Raw genomic sequence first — 22472 nt, forward strand, 5'->3', positions numbered from 1 at the left:
TGGTGTTGAAAAGACCATGACAAGAAGAAGTTCCAGTGATGGACAGTGACGTTGACAAGGTCACTTACAGCGATGAACAATGACTTAAATGATGTTGCCACACCAGATGTGTGCTGTGGATGTGGTGAAACTGGACACATTGTGAGACATTGCACAAGTTCACAAGCTGACTCTGATTGTGTGGAACGTGGTTGTGGAGCTCAGCCTGATCAAGGTGAAGGTGTGAATTCAGTAAATTTAAATGGAGAATATTTTTACAAAGGGGGGAACTTTTGAAAAAGTGACGACCAAAATGCCAAATTTGGCTTCTGCCTAAAGTTCCATTAATCAACTGGGAAGAATTATGTTGTGAACAAGCTTATGTTTATTATCAGACTATTAGACAATCAAATGTGAACATTTATTGATTAAGGAAAGGGGTGAGTCAGCAATGAAGACTATAAACCAATGATAAAAGATTATTTGATCTCAAAAGAGCAATTGATTGAAGTGTTAACTCCCATTGTAGTAAGTATGTTGTTCCCCTGTGCGACACTATGTTTAAAGTAATAAGATGTTAGCAGATTGGAATTAAGTTCAATGTGACTTCTCATTGATTAATCTAGTTTAGGACTTGCAAAGTTATAGTATAACTGTGCGAGGGGGGAATAATGGAAATACATTTTTGCAACAGTTTTGGAACAATAAAATAAATTAAATGAAAGTTATAAGAATGAACTTGCATTTGAGATGATGAAAAAAAAAATCAGATACATTTGTAATTGAAATTTGTGCATGGAAAATTGTAATACATTTGTAAGCTTTGTATGAAAAGTAGTCTAATATTCCACGAGAATCTCATTCCTAGATCGATTTAGTTATGAACACTGTAGGCTTTAGAATCAATAAAACAATACATAGTGATAGTGCTGAATCGTTTTTGTCATTTGAATATAGTATCATCTGACAACCTTGGAGCAGAAAAAGCTGATGAAAAATGTTGTTGATTTGAATTGAATATTGGATTTTAACTGAATGTTATTCAAACTAAATTTAATCTCTGAATTGGGGATTAGGTGAATTGGATGCTCTAAATTGACTATAGGTGTGAGTATGAGAGTGAGTGGTTGTTTGTCTATATGTAACCCAGCGATGGACTGACTGTCCATGGTGTACCTATCGCCTATGTCAGCTCAGATTGGGACAGCATCTCTGAGATCCTCACGTGGAGGATGGAGCAGTGAAAATGGATGGATTGTTTCTGAATCAGTATTTGTGTTGACATGTATTAAATCTCCTAAAGGTAACTAAGAAACGAAACAACATGTGAAAGTATCTATCATATCATATTCAAAGTCAAGGTTTGGTTTAAGAGAAGTGATGCAATATTGACAACCAAGTTAAATGAAATGAGTACTAACACTACACTGAATTGAACGTATGTGGAGTCATTGCATGCTAATTCACACCAGAGCTAATGCTGCATGAAATGCTAACAGGTCGACCTATGCTAATATTGCTGCTGCATTGTTTTTAGCAAATAACCCACATTAGCTGACTGCCCTCCATAGTCTTGTCTGTAGGTCTGTTTTCTTTCAGAAAAGATGGTGGTTTCCTTGCTCGAGACAAGGAAGTTGAGTGACTCAAGCTGTCTGTGAACCCATGCGCCAGAAGGGGGTTCAAAGAGAAGTGGAGATGAGCCAGTGAAAGAAGAATCCTGTACTGTGATGAGACCAACATCATCAGCAATCCAGGCTAAAGAAGCATGCCATGGCGTCAATCGAACAAACTGGTTGGAATGTTCTTTTAGGGAACATCTTCAAGTACAAGGGAGCAACAGCTCAAAACAGCAGCAAAGGAAAGGATGGACTGTGGACCATGAAGAGGACAATAACGGGATACACTAATTCAATATGGACATTGCATTGTATTACATTGTATTAGGAGGCAACACTACTGAAGTTTGAAGTTCAAATAACACATGGAATGATATGATTGTGAATGGTTTACATACAGAAAAGTGTTTGTGATATAATCTCTGACATTGATATAGATGTTTGAAATCTTTTTCTTGTGCATCAATATTACTGTTTGATAACATCGATAGAGAAAATGTGAATTATCTGACCAATTGGCAAAGGATCATAAAATTAGATGGTAATTGTTAAAATTTTAATGGAGACTTCTTGTCCCAATTGGCTCAAGGATGGGAGTTTCTCCAATTTTTATTCTAGAAAAGGTTTCCTAGTCTTTTTCCCACCTTTTAGGAGGGGTGGTTTTTCTGATTGGGAGATAACAGCTGATCCTAGGTTCCCTTACACCTACACTTAAAGAGTATTTGTCTTAAAGAAGTGTGGCTGGAAGGAGATCGACGGATGTGGCTAAGTGTAGCCGAATTTGATTTAAGTAAGATAGATGATTAGTTTACCTAGTCTAAAATAGTTAAAATAATGTGCAAATAGGACATCAAATAGAATATTACTCAATTAGCTGATCCTAAAATTGAAGTTTCAAACTGTTCCTCAAGTTAGATAAAAGACTGAATGAAGGGAATTTTGTTGAAGCAAGCAGGCAAGCGTTATTATGTTGAAGCAACTAAGCAACATAGTTGTGTTAATTATTCTGCATTTTCGAGACTTTACGGAGTCTCGAAGGGGGGAATGAAGTATATGAACTAAGAAGAACACATTAACACAACTAATGTTTAATACTTAAACGTATTAAAGATTTACATTAATAAGTAAACATGAGACAAGAGGATCTCTTGGACACATGACAAGTCAGACCATACGTTGTACAATAGGCATCCTGTATAGGACAAGAAGCTTGAGGGTCTGTCTTGGATATGGTTAGTTAGGAAAATAGATGTCTCTTGTTTGATTAAATGGTGATATTGTCCAAGGTAAAGATCATGGGACAGTATGGTATATCTGGACCCAACTTGTTTTCCAAGTTGTTGTATTATGGAAACAGGAGAAAGGCGGGGGTCAAAACATGTGATGCCTGCAAATAGGAGTGTTAGAGAATCTATATAGTGTTGGTTTTGCTTTTCTGAGGCAGAATTGTTCGGAGATTCGGCAGGAGCACATTCTCCCAAGCTGCTGTGGCAGCTTGGTTCTGACGCCTGACTTGTAACTAAATAAAATCCCTTTGTTCAGTACAAGTCCTGTGTCAGCGAGGTCTTTTTCTGCATCATCAACTCATCACCTATCGTTCAGAAGAAGAAGGAAGCCTGACAAAAACGACACAAATTAAAATAGATGGCTTTACAAAATAATGCTGTTATTAAAGTCAATGTATTACACTTTCAGCAACAGACAAATGCAAAGTTATTACATTTTGGTAAAACACAAATCATGATGTCCTATGTACTCCAAATTCAGCACTTCTTTTTTCTTAACGTTAGTGAGGGATAGCCTGCACACAGTGCCTACATTCATTCATTCTCAACTGCTTTATCCTCCACATGAGGGTCGGGTCATGGGTTGAGCTGGAGCCAATCCCAGCTGATTCAGGGTGAAAGGCAGGGCACAGCCTGTACAGGTGGTCAGGGCCACATACAGAGACAAACACCCAATCACACTCACAGCAACTCAATACTGACAATACACAGATATAAAGACTTATTACCTTAAAACAACATGAACGGTTTGCTGCTGTATTTTTCTGGATCAGTTTCCCCGTCTTCTTGGACACCATCTTCCCCTGCCTGGCCTTTGTGCCCCTGTCAGGGTTAAGACCAACAAATTGCCTAAAAATCTTAAAAAGCAGAGTTTAATAAACATATTGCTCTGTCTGGGAAGTTAGGCCAAACAGTACCTTGTCTTGAAGCCTGTATCTGCCCCGGCTGCAGCAGGAGCTGTCACTCAAAGCCATGAAATCAGGACACACAAAGTGAGGAACACTGAGGTGCCAGCGTGCCACGAGTGCATCAGAGGCCTCCTTTAGCAACAGGTTTTTTGTTGTTTTTTGTTTTACAGGGATAGTTCATATTTTTGGACATAATTTTAGGTTGTTTTCACACCTAACAGTCTCCGCTAGACTCGGTACGATTGGGGACTCGGTTCAATTGGGGGTTGCAACATTCAGCCGCTCCGAGTTTGCTTTCACACTTTGAAACAAACCAAACCTTTCGAATAATGTGTTCCCCTCCTCGCCTGAGGCGGCGCTGCCTCAATAATTGCTGAAGGAGAAGACGAGACAACGGTAAACAAGAAAACTGACTCACCTGTTGGTTAATGCAGGACAACTTCCGCTTCCTCCACATCAGAGCAAAACATGGAGCTGCATCAAATCCTATGATTTTATGTGAACATACGAGAGATACGCTGTAACAGTGGACTCAGTCATTTCTCCCGGCTATCATTCTACACGCACGTATGTTTTGGTTGCGTTTAACCACAATGCCCTGCGTTGAAGCCCACTTCCTGCATTTGGTTCTTTTGAAGCAAACCGAGATCCACATTTTTAGGCGGATCAGAGTTCAGTAGCACATTCACACCTCCCCAAACAAACCAGACTTTCAAAAAAACACTAGGATTCGATTTAGAAGAGTTGGTGTGAATGCACTTTTAGATGTCTGACATAGGGCACTTTCACGCAAGGGTCGTCCAGGGGACACGTTTCAATTGAGTGGGGAATGCCGAAAACCTTCATTTAGTTTGGTTTGCTTTTACACTGCACTGTACGTGGACCAAACTACCTGGATCAATGTCATGCAGTTGCAACAGCTGTTTGCCTGAAATGAGCACAAGAAGCTACCTAGTATGAGGAGCAGGTGAGGCAGTGAGCTATGCAGCTGGTTGCTCTGTACATGAGAAGAATGCAGCCGTACCAAAAAAAGAAGGCGCTTGCTTGGTCCGCCCCAGAGTTCGGTATCCCATGTTCCATGCAGAGAAAAGTAGTTCCTGAAGAGAGCCAGGGACACAAAACGAACACATTTTGCACCACAAACAAGCATGCATATGTTGTGTTAACACGTTTGAACAATAAAACCGCTGTCCATTAGTATGTCAGAACATGAAGTCACACAAACATGTTTGATTACGACACCGATGACGATCTCTCGCACTCACTCTCACAGAATGAATGAAAAATTATGATTTCTCCCACTTCTCAGAAGTGGAACCTCATCTCAGAGGAAGCCTGAATAGAACGCTTATGCGGGCCACATGGACATGTTGGCTGGGAATAAGAAAACCAAAATAGAAGAGAACAACAGACCTCACCTAGTGTTTCTAAACATAAAAGAGCCTCATGTGGTTTGTATGCCAAGTACAAAATCAGGTGCAACTCAGCACAAATCTAAGTCACAGAGACCCTAGAGGAATTTGGAATGAAGAGAAGGCTTCTTGTAGGTTCCTCCTTCAGCAGGCTGGACCACCACAGATAGGCACCACACCAGTCACAATCCCGTCCACACAAATCAGTTAATGAATCAGACTTTTTTTTATATAGCCCTTTTCATATAAATAAAAATTGTAGAACAAAGTGCTTTACATGAAAATCCCCCCAAATGAAAATAGGCATATCAGCACAGGAGAAATGGTGGGACTATCACATAATTGTTTTCCCAAAGTAGTGTGGCGAGGGTAGGAGATGATAAGGTAAAAAAACTAATATTAAAAGCTTGACAACGCCACCCTGGGAATTACTGTTGGAAACAAAAGGCACACAGTTCAGGTTACTCAGGGGGCAGGAGACGTGGTTCCAAGTTAACAAAACTTTTATTAAACATTAATTCTAAAATTTCAATAAAACTCATTCATACCAACAAAAAAGGGGGGAAAAATCTAATCAGGGCTGAGGCCAAAGTGATGGACGAGGCTAGGGCAGGGGAGGGATCCATCAAAGGAAAACACCACAAAAATCACCGGGCACACGTGGCAGACACTCTCTCAGTGACGAAAAACCCGTTCCCAAGAACACAGCAAGACAGTCCAGGATGGCACCACCAGACCACCAGTGCCGCCACCACCGGCCTACAGCAACTGAAAAGGGGAGGATAACAACAAATTAGTGGAAAAAACAGAAGAAAACAAACTCAACTCCAAAGCTTAACAAAACCATAAAAATGGACAGGTCACAGGCCTAAATAAACCATATGACAACTGAACAATTATCAAAAGAGAAGATGAAAGAAAACCAAAACAAACCCAATCACCTAAGATAAGATAGTCCTTTATTTGTCCGGCATTGGGGAAATTTACATTGTTACAGCAGCAAGACAGTAAAGATAAAAAATAATAAACATGCATTACCAACAAAGAAAAGTAGAAAATTACAATATAACAAGATATTAACACTTAAACTATCAACAATTAGTTAAAATATTATGTAGAATGTACATTATAAACAGAATATACACAGTATGGACTTGATATTCACAGCATAAATAGTAAATTACAAAGCAAAATCTATAAATTAACTAAATAAAATTACATAAGCAAACCCCAATCTAACCCAGACACAATACCCAAAAATAATGTTAGACACTTTCACACACTCATTCACTCTGTATAAGGGGGAACAATACACAAAAAAAAGAATCGTGCGGGCCTGCGGCTGAACAATCGTCTTCGTGCAGCGTGTACTTGGGCTGGAAGTCAGCGGTGAAGCATCCTACGACCACCGGATAACACACGAACACCAAACACAGTGAATACAAAGCAACAGCGGCCCATTAGGTGGTTAACAATAACACCTAATCAAGGAGAACATTATTAGAGACTGCTACGTACGTTACAATTACTGCGGTTGTATTTTACAATATACGTAAAACTCTTTTAGCAGCAACAGACACTCACGAGAGGAGGAGGAGGAAGAGGGGCTCCAGGCAGCCGCCAGCATGTACAGGTGACCACACTAGCATTAGCCACCCAGTAGCACCCAACCACCGAGCAGAGAGAGATGACACTTACCACAGCAGCGTGCACAGGGAACACGGAGCAGCACCCAACCAGTCGCCCGACAACACAACATAATAACTAAACTAAACGACCAGCGAAGTGAAACGCGCTAACTACGAACATACCTGCCGGGGATGTGACCTCTAAACCGGAAGTGACAATGGGACTTGGGCGGAAGAGTCGGCTCCCTCAATGATTAGCGGAACTCCAACAATGGCGACACAAATGAGCGAGGGGAAAAGTAAAAGAGAACCGCTCATACTGCTACAGTAGCATATTTGTTGTCATATTTTCCCATAAAGCCGCTTCCGTGTGGATGAAACTCCAATATGATAAACCGTCAGGGCCTGTTTTACCTACAGGCCCTAAAAGCTGCCCGACTGTCAGGAAACACTGTCATCAATGAGTAAACAATGAATAAAAGTAACTAAATATTAGGGAAAAAAACAAACAAAAAAAGGCAATCTAAAGTAAGAGAAACAAAATTCAACAAAAAAGAGAGAAAGATTCAGTCCACTGTGTCCAATGGCAGACAAGGAACTGCACAGCCTACTTTGCATGTTTAGAAAACAAAGCAACATAGTTAAAGCCTGGTCTGAAATAATACTCAATACCCTGATAACTTGTCAACAGTTTACAGGTGGTAACTGTGTCAGTGTAACAGTTGGTTAGTGGTTGCATTTTTTGCACACACACCAATTAGTGATAGTGAATTTGACCTCTGGATTTAACCCAGGGGTGTCAAACATACGGCCCGGGGGCCAGAACCGGCCCGCCAGAGGGTCCAATCAGCCCACAGGATGAATTTGTTAAAATTTGTGCCTTTATAGATCCAGTGTGCTGTGTAAATAGTAAATTTAGGCATGATATTGTTGAAATTGCACTTATATTTCTCAAGAAATTTCATGTTTTGTAAAATTATCCTTCAGTAAATGTAAAACAAAGGAGAAAAAACAAAGGGGTTCTTGTTGTTCATAGGTTATTATGCTATTATTTTACTATTTTTACTGGTCCCGCCCCCTTGAGATCAAATTGTGCTGTATGTGGCCCCTGAACAAAAATGAGTTTGACACCCCTGATTTAACCCATCATCATTATTACAGACCATCAGAGAACACACACAAGCCAAGTGCAGGAGCAGCACTTATCTGTGCCCGGGAAGCAATGGAGATTAGGTGCCTTGCTCAGGGGCTTGAGTTGTTTTGGGGGGTTCCGTGTGGACAGAGACACTTCTGGAAACTTTCCATTTTACATTTAATTCCATTTCTGTGTGCATATGTCATGTCAAGGATGTGACATCAGTCGGAGAATCTCAACACTGATCCGTTTTTGCACAAAGTTAAACGTTTTCAACTCAAGTTGCGGGTGGTAAACTCTGGTGTGACCCCATCACAAGGGGTACAGATAGTTCTGTTTAAAACAGGCAATGGAACAGTCGAACAGTCGACTTAACAGTCGTCCCAAATACTGGTGTGAAGTACAGAAAGGAAATCAGTATTTCAGGGCAGACAGACAAACAGGAAAAAGCCACAGACCAGAATCAAACAGAGGCTGGTTCAGAACGCTCAATGCACCAGCTCCACCAAGTGGCCTATATCCATCATAATATGAATTATTATGAGTCAAACCAATGAAATAAAAATAAATCTGTTATGAATGTGCAACAGAAAAAAAAAATATTAAGAGCAATGTAATGTAAACATATTTGAAATATGCATCTTTTAAAGACAGTGACAGCTGATTCCACTCCTCTGATTTTCAGAAGAAAGAGAGAAGAGGAAAACTGTGTTTCTGTTCTTCTCTTAGACTTAAATTTTACAAGCAATTAGATTCATTCAGCCATAATGCTGTCAATCTAACTGTTAATGAGAGCATGTGCATTTATATCAGCATTTTGTAAGGATTTATGTTTCTGTATTCTTGTTGAATTGCTGTGTGGTGCTTATTTCTGGATTATTTTTTTTACTTTTTTTCTGCTCTTTCATGATAAAAACCTCAAATATATAGTCAAAATCTATTTAAACTCTTTGCTCTATGCTTGAATCTTGAATCCACCTTCTGTGTTTTATTAAAAGCTGCCTTGACACTGTTAATGTAATCAGTTCTGTATGAGCCCTGCCAAAAAAGATGCTTGTGGTAAATAAGGTTACATGGTATAATGACATAAAAAGTGACATGAAACTATAGCTACAATTAATTAATATATATGTATACATATATGTATATATATATACACATATACATATATATATATATATATGAACTTTTTTCAGGTCACAGCAGAAAAGTTAGATAGATTTGATAAATGTTTCAAATAAAATATATGAAATGATATAAATACGAATAACATGATGTGTTTCATTTATTGTACAGACAGCTAAAAACCAGGAGGTGGCACTGTTTCAACATTTTTCACATCTAATGCATCTATCTATCTATCTATCTATCTATCTATCTATCTATCTATCTATCTATCTATCTATCTATCTAGTGCATATGTAGATAGTAAGTGCAAGTAATATGTATGTGTGTGTGTGTGTGTGTGTGTTTGTATTTGTTAAATTTTTTGGTCCTGAGGCAGAGTCTTATTTGTGATGAGATTTGAATTGTGGTTGGTTTATGGTTCAGGTTAGGGTTAGATTAGGGTTTGCTCTAGTGTGTGTGAGTGCTCCAAGGGCACGGGCTCAAGGGGACTCGGTTGATCAATTTTAATTTGCTATAATACATAAATGCAATCTATCTAAGAAAAGAATAAAAAAGATAATACAATGTAGAATAATAAAATGTGGAGTAAAGTTGCTTAACTCTTAGAACACATAGCATTTTGGCTGCTGCAGTATATACAGAGGCTATAAGAATGTGCAATATCGACTTATATCCTTTTTTCTCAGCACAGCCATGGCAATTTGATGGGGAAAAAAAAAAATCATTTTCGCAAACTGTATAAAGGCACCTGAGCAAAAAACACTCAAAATGTTTAAAATCGGATTTAATTTGTGAAATTTGGAAATACGTCACAGTTCAAAGTTCACTTGGCTCGTTTCTATGAACAAAAAGAAAATAAAAACGCTGCCTTTTGTGACGTCTGCACAATTATTGCTACTTTGTGTCACTACTGAAATGTGATGTAAAATGAATCATAACTTTGACAACTTTCAACAACACATAAAAAAAACACATTTTTTAAAGCCTGAATATGTGACCTATAAACACACGCCCCCAGGATGTCCACATAAGGAGTTGTATATTATTCCCACAGCAATTTACCATGAGTGCACCTGTGGCACAGATCTGTGCTATGTGAGCACTAAGGGTTAACCCTTTAACACCGAGCGTATCACAGACGACACGTTTGCGCATGTGCACTTTGCATTACTGCAATTCCACGACAGTTTGTGCTACCGGGAAATATGAAAGGGTTTCTGAAAGCTGTGGTTATTACTGGAGAATCAGTGTCATTATCACCAGAAAGGAGAGAGCTGGAAGAACACCTGTACACCTTGGTTTCCATTCTTTGCCCTGTTTTTGGACATTGAGACAAAAATGTTATTTTAATTATGTTTTATGCTGTTCAAATTTCAAATTTAACACAAAAAATCTGGTGTTCATGTACAACTAGAGTGTTTTTTTTTTTCTTTTTTGTTTTTCTTCTGTCAGATATTGGAAGTTATTCTGGAAAAATGGGTAAAAGTACTTAGTTACAGGACATTCTCTGGTCCTAGTTACGGTTAAGATTAAGATTAGATTTAGTCTCCAGGAATTAAATGTAAGTCAATGTAATGTCCTCTGAAGTCATGGAAACCAGACTGTGTGTATGTGTGTGTGTGTGTGCGAGCAGGGATCTCCGTGAACACAGTGTTAGCCTGTAGACAGTTTAAACGTGGACCAGTAGCTGCGTGACTGTAAATCTTCAGGGACTATTAGTGTCAGAACAAATGAGTGCTGCATATCATCATCATCAGTGATAGTGTGGTGTTTAAGCAGCTGGGAATAATAATATCACAGGAGCTCAATGAGCGGAGATGTCATTCAGAACCAGCTGTTAAATGCATACCATCGAGCTGCTGCTGCTGCTGCTGCACAAGTGTTCACGTGAAGGCCATGAATCACGTTTGACATCATGCCTGTGACATACGTTTAACACTTGTTACTTTGTTTATGGACCAAGACAACGTTGGTCCACAACGACAAAACAATGTCCCCCCCCCTCTTTTTTATGGAGTTTATTTTGTGTCAAGCAGTGAAAGGTAGGACAGTGTCCCCTATGTCCAATATGTAACACTATATATGCCACTTACTCTTTATAGCCTATAGCACTTTGCCCATGAAAGGCGTAGAGTTACCACTCGCTCACATGCCTTACATAATCTCACACATACATGCACAAACCTGTGGGTCACTGGCGCTCGGTGTGTGATTATTCTTGGATCGCGGTCTCCAGTTTTGTTTGACGTGGTTCGTGATGGATATTTGTGCCTGTCAAAAAGGTTTATCTGCTGACTGTAAATTCTCACTTACGCTCATCACAGGAAACCACAGCATCCAATATATCATGCTTGGATGTCCACAGGTGTATTTCAGCTGTCATATGTACATATAGCTCTGATGTTCGTTGGGTAAAGGCTTTTCGATTGATGGGTGGCAGCTCCAGCCTCTTGGGGCCCATACGGCAATAACAGGAATAAAGATACAAGTTCTCTGTATGTGCGTCGTGTCTGTCTGTTTACATTCAACGTGCAGGAAACACACAAGACACGACAACATTTCAGGAAATGTTGTCACCCACACGGAATCGCCGCAAAATGACTAGTACATATGCCAGGCCTGTGTGTGGCGCTGTAGTGCGATACGGAAAATGGAGAAGAAGAAGTTATACATGTTAAAGATACAACAGTCAACCAAATTGACTCAAATCTAAATATAGAGTTATATACAACTAAGATCTCCAATCACATGTTGCCACTGCACATTTTACAAACCACAGATAATTGTAAGCACATGCTGCTTTGGGTCACTCTCCCCCTCACACACTCATTTTCAACCTCTTTATCCTCCAATCCCAGCTGACTTCAGGGCAGAAGGCATGACACGCCCTGGACAGGTCTCCAGTCCGTCACAGAGACAGACAATAATTCACTCTCACACTCATGCCTATGGGCAGTTTAGAGTGTCCTCGGCATGTTTTTGGAAGCTGGAGGACCCGGTAGAAGGCCTTCACGCACAGGCTAATAAGTGGGTACTGAGTGGGCATGGGCTTGAAGTGTGCAAACTATGCAGGTTCCATGTGGTTTCAGTAAAAATGGGTGCCATGGGAAGCTCATGTGAGCAAACACAGGTAGGGCCACCATGAAAACTACAGACTCATATTGTTAACCCTTATGGGGCACACGTGTGCTGGCTGGGCAGCATGTCCATGGCATGATGCAGTGGGCCTCCACCTGTGTGAACGCTTTGTTTTTGTCAGAGTTCCTCACTTTGAGCCCCTGGTAAGCTCACGCATTAGGTGTGAAGGCGGCAGGAGCAGGGCCCCAGCTGTCAGTGCAGGAGAGTGATCTTCATGCTGCAAAACCTCTCACATGTCAAAGCGAAACCCTTTCACCCAGCGGGGAGTGATTCTCACGCTTCACACTCTTCAGCTAAATCCAGAGCGGATCAATGTTGTGCATGAGCACTAATATTTGAGAAGCAGTTAATGTGGTCATGCACCATCTTTGCCCACAGTGGTCGTCCAGTAGAACATCTGAGCGAACAAGTAAAGATGAGACGACGCTCGTCTTGTTGAGCAAAAGCCCCGGAGCGTTTATGCTCCCGTGAGCTCACTTCAAGATCACTGGACACCGCGCGGAGGAGGTGACCTCTCAGACCTCGTGCCAGTGAACTCTGGAGCGACAACATCACTGGTGTGAACTCTACCTGGAACTTTCACAGCAACTGTAGCATTTCTGGCTCCAGCCGAGGTGCTGATGGACAGACAGACAGACAGACAGACAGGACGGCCTCTCCGTTCTCCGTATCTGGTGTAAGGAATATTCAGTCTTTAATCTTAAGCGTTACCAGGAACTCTAGAAGGGCGGGGCTGTGTGCTGCGGCTGTTTCAATGTTGCCCACGTTGTCGCTATATTTTGCTAGTATTCAGACTCCTCTAGTGACTCTTGACTCACGGGAGACGTATCACATTTTTGTAGTTATTAGAGACTTTTGGAGACACTGATGTGAAAGCATGTATCGTTCTTTGCACACTGAGCATAATTATGATGCAGCCTCCCATGTAACATAAATCATTTCTGCTCTGCTCTGAACTAATACATATGTTACAGGTCATTTGATTTTATCTGTCATCTTGAGCACAGTTCTTCACAACTGGGAGCAGTGTAAAGACCGTGGTATACCCAACATCAACGCGCAGCACGCAGACTACATTTGCAGCCCAGATTTTGGAGCTGCACACAATAGGTAGGTGGAGTATAAGCTCCACTCATTGAGCAGAAGAAGTAGTTGCAGAGGAAACGACGCTATGGATCTGAAAGATGAGAGGCTGGCGGAGGAGGTGAGGACTCGGAGGTACTCTCACCGGGAGTACAAGGACGCCTTTTGGGGTTCAAACTCATGGACGGAGATAGCCCAGACTGGGGAAGGACGAGGAAGTGTACCGGGGCCTTAAGGCTGTGTACATTCCTTTTTTCCCTCCCTACATCTGGGAGGTGAGTGAGTGAGTGGCTTTGCAGTGATGATGTTAGCACCTTTGCTAAGATCATCACTGCACCCATGCATCAGTCACCTGAGTGCTTTCAGGGTGTTGCTCATCATCAAAGCGGTGGGAAAATCCTAACAATGGTCTGTGATGTAGAAATTGCATGTCTGAATAATCAATAACTGATTTATGTGCATCTGATGTTTAAAAATGAAAACAAATTCTGTGATTTTTTTTTACATTAACTGGCTTCTTTGCTCCATAGAACAAAGAAATCTTGATTTTGGTTTGTGGACAAAAAAAGGTAATTGATTGATCAATTTTTTATATATATATGTATATATATATATATATATATATATATATACATGTATATAGATTAATTGATTATGAACCTAATTGTTAGTCACATTCCTAACTGACAAATGCTTGTCCATGTCTCGCCTTTAGATCTCTTTTATATCAAGACAAACGGAGTAACAATCTTCATGTTTTTTGGAATTGAGTTGACACAGAGCTTGTTTTGTACATCAACGAAATGGTTTTTATTTATATGACTCTTTTTCAAGTTCGATGACCACTCACAGCTGTTTTACACCACAGTTTTTTGGCCAGTCATGTTAAGTGTCTTGCTCAAGGACACATGGACTAACGGAGCCAGGGATTGAACCCACAAACTTCCATTTGAAAAGCGACTAACTATTCCACTGAGCCACCCTTGCCCACTAACAATCAGTAAATGCAGCTCACTGGAAGCCACCACATTCTCTTAGATCTTGGACTGAGTTCATTTTGGGTGTTAGATACATACTACAGTCCAGTATATTAGTATATGTACACAGTTATATATGGATATGTCAACAGTCCAACTTTATTGAGCAAATGAAAACACTTTAAATGTACGTAAAATCCCTTAAAGATGTTGTTTTTTTTATTTTTAATTCTTCTTACAAAAGCCTATGTTGGATATTCTCATGCATCACATGCATGTTCACTATGTCTTGGCTCTACAAACTACAATGAATATCAGGCCTGTTTGTTTGTCATACTTTTTGATGTCTGGGTATTTTGTATGCCTTGTAAATTTCAAATAAAGACTAAAGCTTCTTAAATCCTTCAATGTTATTTAAGTCCTACTCAAATTTCACAAATGACATTACACTTCAAAAATATCCAGTATTATGCTACTGAACCAAGTGCATAGTATACAAAGTCAAGGAAAATAGAACGAGTACAAGTGGTAAATAAATAAATAAATGGTTTTCTTTCAACAGCTCGCAAAATAAAATCATGACATGGAAAGTTCAGCTTATTTCAGGTAGCTGTTCACTCTGTTTTCCGCAGTAATGTGCAGGACGACTGAATTCCCACCCAAAAACCTGGAAGAACTTTCTTCTCGATGGTGGCCTTAATGTTATGCAACAGCCTGACCTCCCTCTCTGATCCCTCACCTGTTACAGTATAAAAATTTATAATCCCTGCCGGCTGGTCAATGTAAACTCCAATAGTGGTGCAATACGGGACATTGTCTATGTCTTTGTTGACACCATTGAACCAGATCTGGTAACAGGACCCTGACCAGCACATTCCCCAAGACTCCTCATTTTCTCCAAGGCCACTTGGTCCAGAATGTGCCCTCCTTCCTGCTCCTTCATAGGTGGCTCCAATTACCACCCAGCCTGAGTATTCTACCTCCCAGTATGCCCTCATGTTCCACAGACCCTCTTTGCACACAACCTTTGGGGGGGGGAAGAAGAAGAAGAAAGATTTAAAAACGGGAACTGTTTTCACCAGGTTTTAGCTGCACCTGCATCATCTCCTGACTGACCTGTGGAGAGTACTCGTATCTCTCCGGTCGATCCAGAACAGGACAAACCTCCTCAGTTCTGCGAGAAACTTTAGACCCATTGTCAGAAATCCACAACATCTTGTTGGCGGTTTTATCATCCAACGACAAATTCATCCAGTCTGTGGGAGAGAATTAAGCAACAATATCAGTTAACCGTCAAATATACATACAGTATAGTGTATATTCAAGATTAAAAAAGAAAGAAATCATCAAATCTGCTCATACGCTTCATAAGCTCGGCTCTTCTTGTTGGCTCTGGGATACCGAGCACGTAAACAGAAGCATTTTCTGCAAAAATGATCAAAAGAGTGAACAAACAGAGGAAAACAAACAAACAACGCTTGTATATTAAAGGACATTTATGATATACATTACCTGCATTTGGCTTCTCCTTTTTGTGGGATTTCACTTTATCTTTTTCTAAATGTGAAGAGCAACAGTTAAATGTTATTTCACACACAGACAATGAAAGACTCAAACATTTGGAAAGTATCTTATGAATGCAAAGTTTTATGGCATATTTTCAAAACTGTAAATGAGTTTAAATTGGAGTTAATATACACATACTGCTATGTACACACATACTATGAGAGTGACGTTAACACTGATCTCGCAAAGATTCCAGCAAACGTAAAGTTAGAGTTATTTCAAGTGCAGAATCTTTGGAACAGTAACATACATTTTATGTTCCTTGCAAAGGCAAATTGATCAATTTTATGATGAATATATTGATTTTACTTTCCATTATTCATCAATGGCTGTACCTTTTTTGCTCGTCTCAGAGAGGATTACTGCAGAATTAGATCTGGATGGCATCGTGACGTTGTGAGCCTGTAATCCCTGTCCAGGTGCAAGAGCAAAGTCCTGGTCTTTCCCTTGACTTATATACCCTGCGAGAAGATGAGGCGGGGGCCTCTGACCCTGAGAGACGATGAGGCCGGGCCCCTAACCCTGAAGGAGTTGGCCTAAAAGAGACACATGACACCAGTGGCCGTGTCACTTTTGTCAGCATAAGCGCAGAATACAGTTGAAGGTACTGTATACCGCTGCCAGCATGCCGGCCCCATAATGGTTATATTCGGGCTGACAATATGTGTGGGTTTGTTTGTGGTTTTCATGGTGGCCCCATCCTTGTTTGCCCACTTCAAGCCAGCTTAGAACCCTCAGAATCAGAATCAGAATAGCCTTTATTGTCGTTATTTTGTGGACAACGAAATTTGGGTGCCACTCCCTTGGTGCAAAATACAAATATATAAATAACAATTTTAAAAGAGAAAATAGAAATATTAACAATAAAATAAGAATAAGAAATGTTGTTTACATTTTTCCAGAAACTATGACTAGATAACAATCTCCCCAGTCTGCCTGGATACTAAGTGGGCATGGGCTTCCCATGTGGGCAACCATGGGTGAGGCCACCATGGAAACCCACTTGGAACCCATCCTGAATTGTGGGGTTGAGGTATGAAGGAATAGCTAGTGGTCATGATGTCATCATGTTTGGATTCAATACGGGTATTTATTTTGTTCACGTAGCACTGTTACCCTGTACAGGTGCAATTAGGTATAACACAATAATCTTGCATTAAGGGCCGCTAAATGACATTTCAATGACAAGAAGTTATTTTTACCACATTGGGTCACGTGAGAACTGTTTCTGGTGAATATTGAGGTTTCGTGTATTTGTGGTCCAGATTATGTAAAACAACCTCCATTGATGGAGGAGATGAATTCATTGTAAGTTGTATTAACAACAACAAACACAACATCAGGTATGCGTTTATGTATTTATTCAAACTATTGCACATGTGACATTTTGACATACACATATTATCACTCAACTAGACGACACGCCATATAATTAGCAAACAACAACCATAAAGTGATAGAAAAATATAATATATTCTAATATAAACCTTGTTCTGTAGAGAGGGGGATAAAGGTTCATCTGTAACTACTGTTTTACTGTAACTCTGGCACAGAATGAGAATGAGAAGGTAGCTCATCTGTGCTGGTTCACAGCGACGAGGTCACCGGCTCCGCTCTCGGTTCGGCTCCTGGTTCGAGCAGGGGCCTTTCTGTGTGGAGTCTGCATGTTCTCCTGCATGTTAATCTCTAAATCAGTGATTCCCAAAGTCTGGTTTGGGAACCACCGATGGGTCACAGGAGGTTTTTTTTGGGTCACGTAAAAGGGTTGTTGAATGTGGGTTTATATTGTCTCTTTCACTTGTGCAAGTAATCCGCACAAGTGAAAGAGACAATGTAAACACACTGGTGGCACATTTAGATCTTAGAGGTTAAGGTTAGGGCCAAGAAAAGGACTCAGGTTAGGTTTAGGATAAATAGCCCAGTTAGGCTTTGTGGATATTCACTGTTGGCTCACACTTTTAGTAATGTCACCAACAGTTCCATGACCAAAAGTAAGTCATAGATTGGATGGACACTCAGGGCAGATGCTCTGAGTGTCTAAATGTCACAGATGTAGAAGTGCATCTGTGAGGCTCTCTAAATTGCCCTTAGGTGAGAATGTGAGAGTGAATGGTTGTTTGTCTGATGGATTAGTGACCTGTCCTTCCCTGCTTGTTACACTATGTCCGCTGGGAGTGGCTCCAGCCCCCTGCAAAACCCCCACTGCCCATGAAAGTGGTAGAAAACTAATGACGGAACCAGATTTAGTTCAATTGAATTGAACTGAATTGAATTCACGGTCTTCATCTCATGAGCTCTGACTTTCACACGCTTCTGATGTTTTTCCAGTATCCTGCTTCTGTACGATGGAACACTCAGAGTGAGTCCCCATCCAGAAACCTGGTATCATCCTCTCCGTAAAGGAGCTCCTCACTTGGTGCAAGATTTTAACCTCCTTCCCTCCTGCACCCTCCTCACCCTCCTCCACCTCTTCCACAGCATAGAAATTGAGGACACCAGCAGGCTGGTCGAGGTATATGCCTATGATAGAACACTTGGGAATGTCCTTGATCTCTTCGTTGGAGCCGTTGTGCCAGGCATGATAACTGGTGCCACACCAGCCAAGGCCCCAGGACTCCTCGTTCTCTCCCAGACCACAGGATCCGTGGCTGTTCCTCCTTCCTGCTTTTTCGTACGCAACACCGGCTACGACCCACCCTACAAACTCCACCTCCCAGTAGCCTCGGAAGCCCTTGATGCCTTCCTTACAAAGGACCTTGTGGGGCATGTATGAGAAAAAGAGCACAATTAAGGGATGATCTTCAGAGTCAAAAAGAATTGAGTATGCTCCATGCTTGAAAGAGTTGTATCCGTGCTATTGACAACTATCCATTTTTTAGCATACCTGTGGAGAGTACTCATATCTCTCTGGTCTGTCCAATACGGGACAATTGAGATCATCGCTCATACGAGCCACTTTAGTCCCTCTCTCTGAGACCCACAGTGTCCTGTTGGCCGTCCTGTCGTCCAGGGAAAGGTTGATCCAGTCTGGGGGTGAAGTTAAGAGTCAGATTTGGACCAAATTGTGAAAACTGGTGAAAGAGCTTCCAGCCAGCATGTCCAGGACAGTGACGTGCAGTCAGTGGGAGGCACTTGACTGTTGTATAAATTAGTTTTCTGTCTGATTTCAACATACCTATGGTTCACAGTACGGTACGCGGCGACGTGCATCTGTCAACTGAGTGACAGAGATATTCTTGGCGCATGGACTTACATATATATATATACATATAAAGGTTAGACCATATACGATTTTCAAAGAAAGAGATCAGCCAAAAATAGACCGTTTTTATTGCTATTGAATTGTTGAACAGTATGGAATTAAAGGTGACATAGACCGGAAGCTCCAATTAACGCTGCGTTTGTGTGTGTATCTGCGTCATGACCTCGTTTATGAATAGTGTTGTATTGTTTTCCTGGGCACTTCCTTAATTTGATGTCGTCATCAAAAATCCTCACCACCGTAGCGCCTCCTGGTGCGGGCACTAGTCCGGGCACATCCGGTTGCGTACATTCAACCGCAGAAGAAGAAGAACTACTCTCGTTGTAGCTGCTGAGATGCAGAGCATCCACCGTGCCAGAGGGGGAGCTGTGTATCTGAGAGCTGGCCTATCTATTACGTCACTTCCAGGTACCTGGCCAATCACAGGACAGTGGGAAAGCTCTCGTTGGCTGGCCAATCACAACACAGTCCACGGTCTGGGGGTGTGGTTTTGGTCTGAAACAGCGCGGCTGACGAGAGCGTCAGTGAGGAGATATTTTGATCGGCTCGTTTGCAGCGATTAGGAGGTTTTTAACCATGAAAACAAGTTCATATATGTAAGTAGACCTCCATAACTAACATGTGTGATACAAGCATTCTATGTCACCTTTAACGCATAATTAAAAGCTTAATGAAACAACTAAATGTTTCAATTAAGGTCAAAATTGAAGTATAAGCTTCTATTTTGGGTTTGTCTGTGGGTTACATGGTGGCTCCACCTGGACATGGACAGAGCCAATGTTACTTACAACCATATGGCACCTGCATAATTTGCCCACTTCAAGCCCATGCCCTGCCTAATACCCACTTTGTAGCCAGGTAGCCTGGAAAGGGCACTAAGTGGGCCACCATGGAAATCCTGAGTAAAACACTTCTGAGGCCCACATGGACACGCTGGCTGGGAGGAATAACACAAATCTCACGTTTGATTAGATCAGCTCTGCATTTGGGTTCAGGGATGTTTGGCTCGTACACCGGAGTCTGTCTCTCTGTGGAGTGAGTGACAGGACGACAGGTCAGGGTTTAAGTCACGACGACAAACTGTATTCAAAAAGCAAACCGTGTGTTCAGATCACTGTCATACCCAGGGGTGAGTTTCCTGCTTTGACCTTCTTTGCTGCAAAAAAAAAAAAAACGCACAAAAACAAAACTGTGTTGTTGTTGTTTCTTCAACAGAGCAACGGAGATGGAAATAGTCAGCTGTTACATAAATGCTGCAGGTTACAGTACACACCAGGTGTCTCAACAGGCGATGAGCCTCTGTAAAATGTGTATACTTAGAAAACTATCTGCCTCAGTCAGATCATCATATCACCTCACATATCATGAGACACCTCACACACATGCTTCGGTCAGAATCCAGCTCAGCGTGACACTTGTTGCTCTGCTGCCATCAATCACATGACCAACATTTGAATAGCTATGCTACTTGTTACCGTCATTTCTAAGTATTTCCCTGCATAAGAACGTCATACAATTTCCAGTCTAACTAATAATTAATAAATACACCTGTGGTACTTTTATTTTCTCACAGCTTCTTCCTCTCTAGGAGATGATTTGGCAGAGAAAATATAAAAATACAGTATTATATTGAGAGTGACCGCAGTTAAAGCCTGTGAAATGATACTGACATCATTTATTGGGGGAAATTTACATTTGTAACTTGTAAAAAACCTGGAAATGTTTTAAAGTGATGAAAACTTGCTCGCTCCTCTTTTAAAACAGGACCAGAGGTGACGTAATTTAGGAAATGCTCTCCTGTTACCATACTTTTCATGAGCAAGCATTAAAGGTTTTTATTCCTTGTGTAAACCTTTCAGAATGACTTGTTTTACGGCCCTGATTCGTGTGTTGTCTAAACATTTGTGTTGTGAAAGTTGCCACACAAATAAACTTGACTTACTCAAAGTAACCGATCATTGTTGCATAACAGGCTTTGGTGTAATACAACTGTTTCAGAACTACTTCTCTCAAGAGTCATTTAATCCTCGCAGATTTAAGTCAAAACCAACAAACATAAATAATGTGTTGCGTTTATCTCAGCACTCCCAAAGCTTTTAAATCTACCTGTCATCATTATCTACATGTTTCAAACTTAACAGTTATTTTTACGCCCTGGAGAATGTCTGTCATGTCCAAATGAGCTGGCATTTATCTCTGATGACTGCCGGTCCACAGAGACCGAGCGAGAACGTTACGCCACGCGTCTGGATATAGAAGCAGCCGCTGAAAAACAACTGCTACGACCGGCCTCGTTACAACTGTGGTTTGTCAAATCCAAGTTTTTGACGGATTTGTTTTAACATGTGCAACATTTTCATTTAACGTAACACTACAATGTACACAATGCAGGAAAGTAACAGCAAACGCAAGCTTGTCGTACGACTCTAACGCAGTCTACATTTGAACTTTTTCATATTCCCTTATAGAGGTCATCATTTGCCTCCATCTTGCCCTGTTCCATGTATCCGTTTTACTTTTGTCATAATAAAATCTGTATATCAGAACCATTATTCCACTTTCAGCACGAGCACTGTACATGCAGCATTTTAAATCTTCAAATCAGGAAAGATAAAATGCTCTCCATAAACAAACAGTGTGGGTTTAAAATCTAAATTATCTCTTTTTAAGTTTTAAATATGATAAGCGGTGAAACTGCATGAGATCCAGAAAATGTAAGTTCACCTTTATCTGACTTGGTATCAGAAATCAGCCTCGTTGTCGTCGGCATCTTGATTCCAGCCTGAGGTTGGACTCAACTGAAAGGCCTCAGAGTGATGTCACAGAGCGTGATGAGTCTCTGTTCGGGTCCAGTGCATGACAGCTTAATGCCGTGCTTATATACCTTTAATGCCGCACAGAGGCAAAGGAATTACAGCTGGTGGCGTGGACATAAGCTGCCAGTAGGAAGGGGAGGAGACACGGGTCGTGTAACGGGAGCTGTGAGTTTGTTTTTTTCCCTTAAAAAGGTTGGACGTGTCCTTAGCATACCCCGGTTATCAAGTAAACCCCGCCCTCTCACTCACCGGCACCTTTGATCTCCACACATTGCTTAGTTGTGGCACTAAAGCGTGGTTTAGTGCCACGGGATATGAAGACATACGCACACATGCACAATAAAAAACCTGCACGTGACAAATCCTGATGTTGGACATCAAACAGGTGCAAGTGCAACAACAACCATAATCAAGTTATTAATAGTGTGAAAGTGTAGGCTTTATATCACTGACACCATCATCGCATTATGATCTCATTCTCCAGCTCTTACATTAAAACATTACAACGGATTTGCTTTTTTTTGTTGCCGTTGTTTAT

At 41.0% G+C, this 22472-nt stretch overlaps 3 protein-coding genes and 1 long non-coding RNA gene across 5 annotated transcripts in view; all 4 read right to left on the reverse strand.

Annotated features, from left to right (window-relative positions):
* si:ch211-234p6.5 (pleckstrin homology domain-containing family A member 7) overlaps nucleotides 1–4062 on the reverse strand; it is a 30510-nt gene extending 26448 nt beyond the window's left edge. The window contains exons 1-2 of one of the 2 annotated variants that reach the window (XM_044013873.1): nucleotides 3799–4062; nucleotides 3610–3703 (exon numbers count right to left, since the gene is read on the reverse strand). The gene's annotated coding sequence lies outside the window, so the exon portion shown is untranslated. The other variant, XM_044013874.1, reaches the window with a different exon arrangement.
* A 1624-nt stretch (nucleotides 4063–5686) lies between these two features.
* LOC122759206 lies at nucleotides 5687–7041 on the reverse strand. The gene is made up of 2 exons (XR_006358246.1): nucleotides 6900–7041; nucleotides 5687–5969 (listed from the first exon to the last, which is right to left on the reverse strand). It is a non-coding gene; the product is annotated as an uncharacterized LOC122759206 (long non-coding RNA).
* Nucleotides 7042–14096: 7055 nt separating this feature from the next.
* Nucleotides 14097–16295, reverse strand: LOC122759432 (stonustoxin subunit beta-like). The gene is made up of 5 exons (XM_044014317.1): nucleotides 16192–16295; nucleotides 15803–15847; nucleotides 15653–15715; nucleotides 15407–15546; nucleotides 14097–15315 (listed from the first exon to the last, which is right to left on the reverse strand). The coding sequence occupies exons 1-5, from the start codon at nucleotides 16241–16243 to the stop codon at nucleotides 14905–14907; spliced, it is 711 nt and encodes a 236-aa protein (XP_043870252.1). The 5' UTR covers nucleotides 16244–16295; the 3' UTR covers nucleotides 14097–14904.
* A 905-nt stretch (nucleotides 16296–17200) lies between these two features.
* On the reverse strand, nucleotides 17201–22064 carry LOC122759718 (stonustoxin subunit beta-like). The gene is made up of 5 exons (XM_044014754.1): nucleotides 21843–22064; nucleotides 20242–20274; nucleotides 20081–20146; nucleotides 18741–18883; nucleotides 17201–18611 (listed from the first exon to the last, which is right to left on the reverse strand). Exons 1-5 carry the CDS (start codon nucleotides 21886–21888, stop codon nucleotides 18144–18146), a joined length of 756 nt encoding a protein of 251 aa, XP_043870689.1. The 5' UTR covers nucleotides 21889–22064; the 3' UTR covers nucleotides 17201–18143.
* Between the last annotated feature and the right edge of the window lie 408 nt (nucleotides 22065–22472).

The sequence above is a fragment of the Solea senegalensis genome, linkage group LG18, assembly GCF_019176455.1.
Source record: "Solea senegalensis isolate Sse05_10M linkage group LG18, IFAPA_SoseM_1, whole genome shotgun sequence".
In the NCBI taxonomy this organism is placed as follows: domain Eukaryota; kingdom Metazoa; phylum Chordata; class Actinopteri; order Pleuronectiformes; family Soleidae; genus Solea; species Solea senegalensis.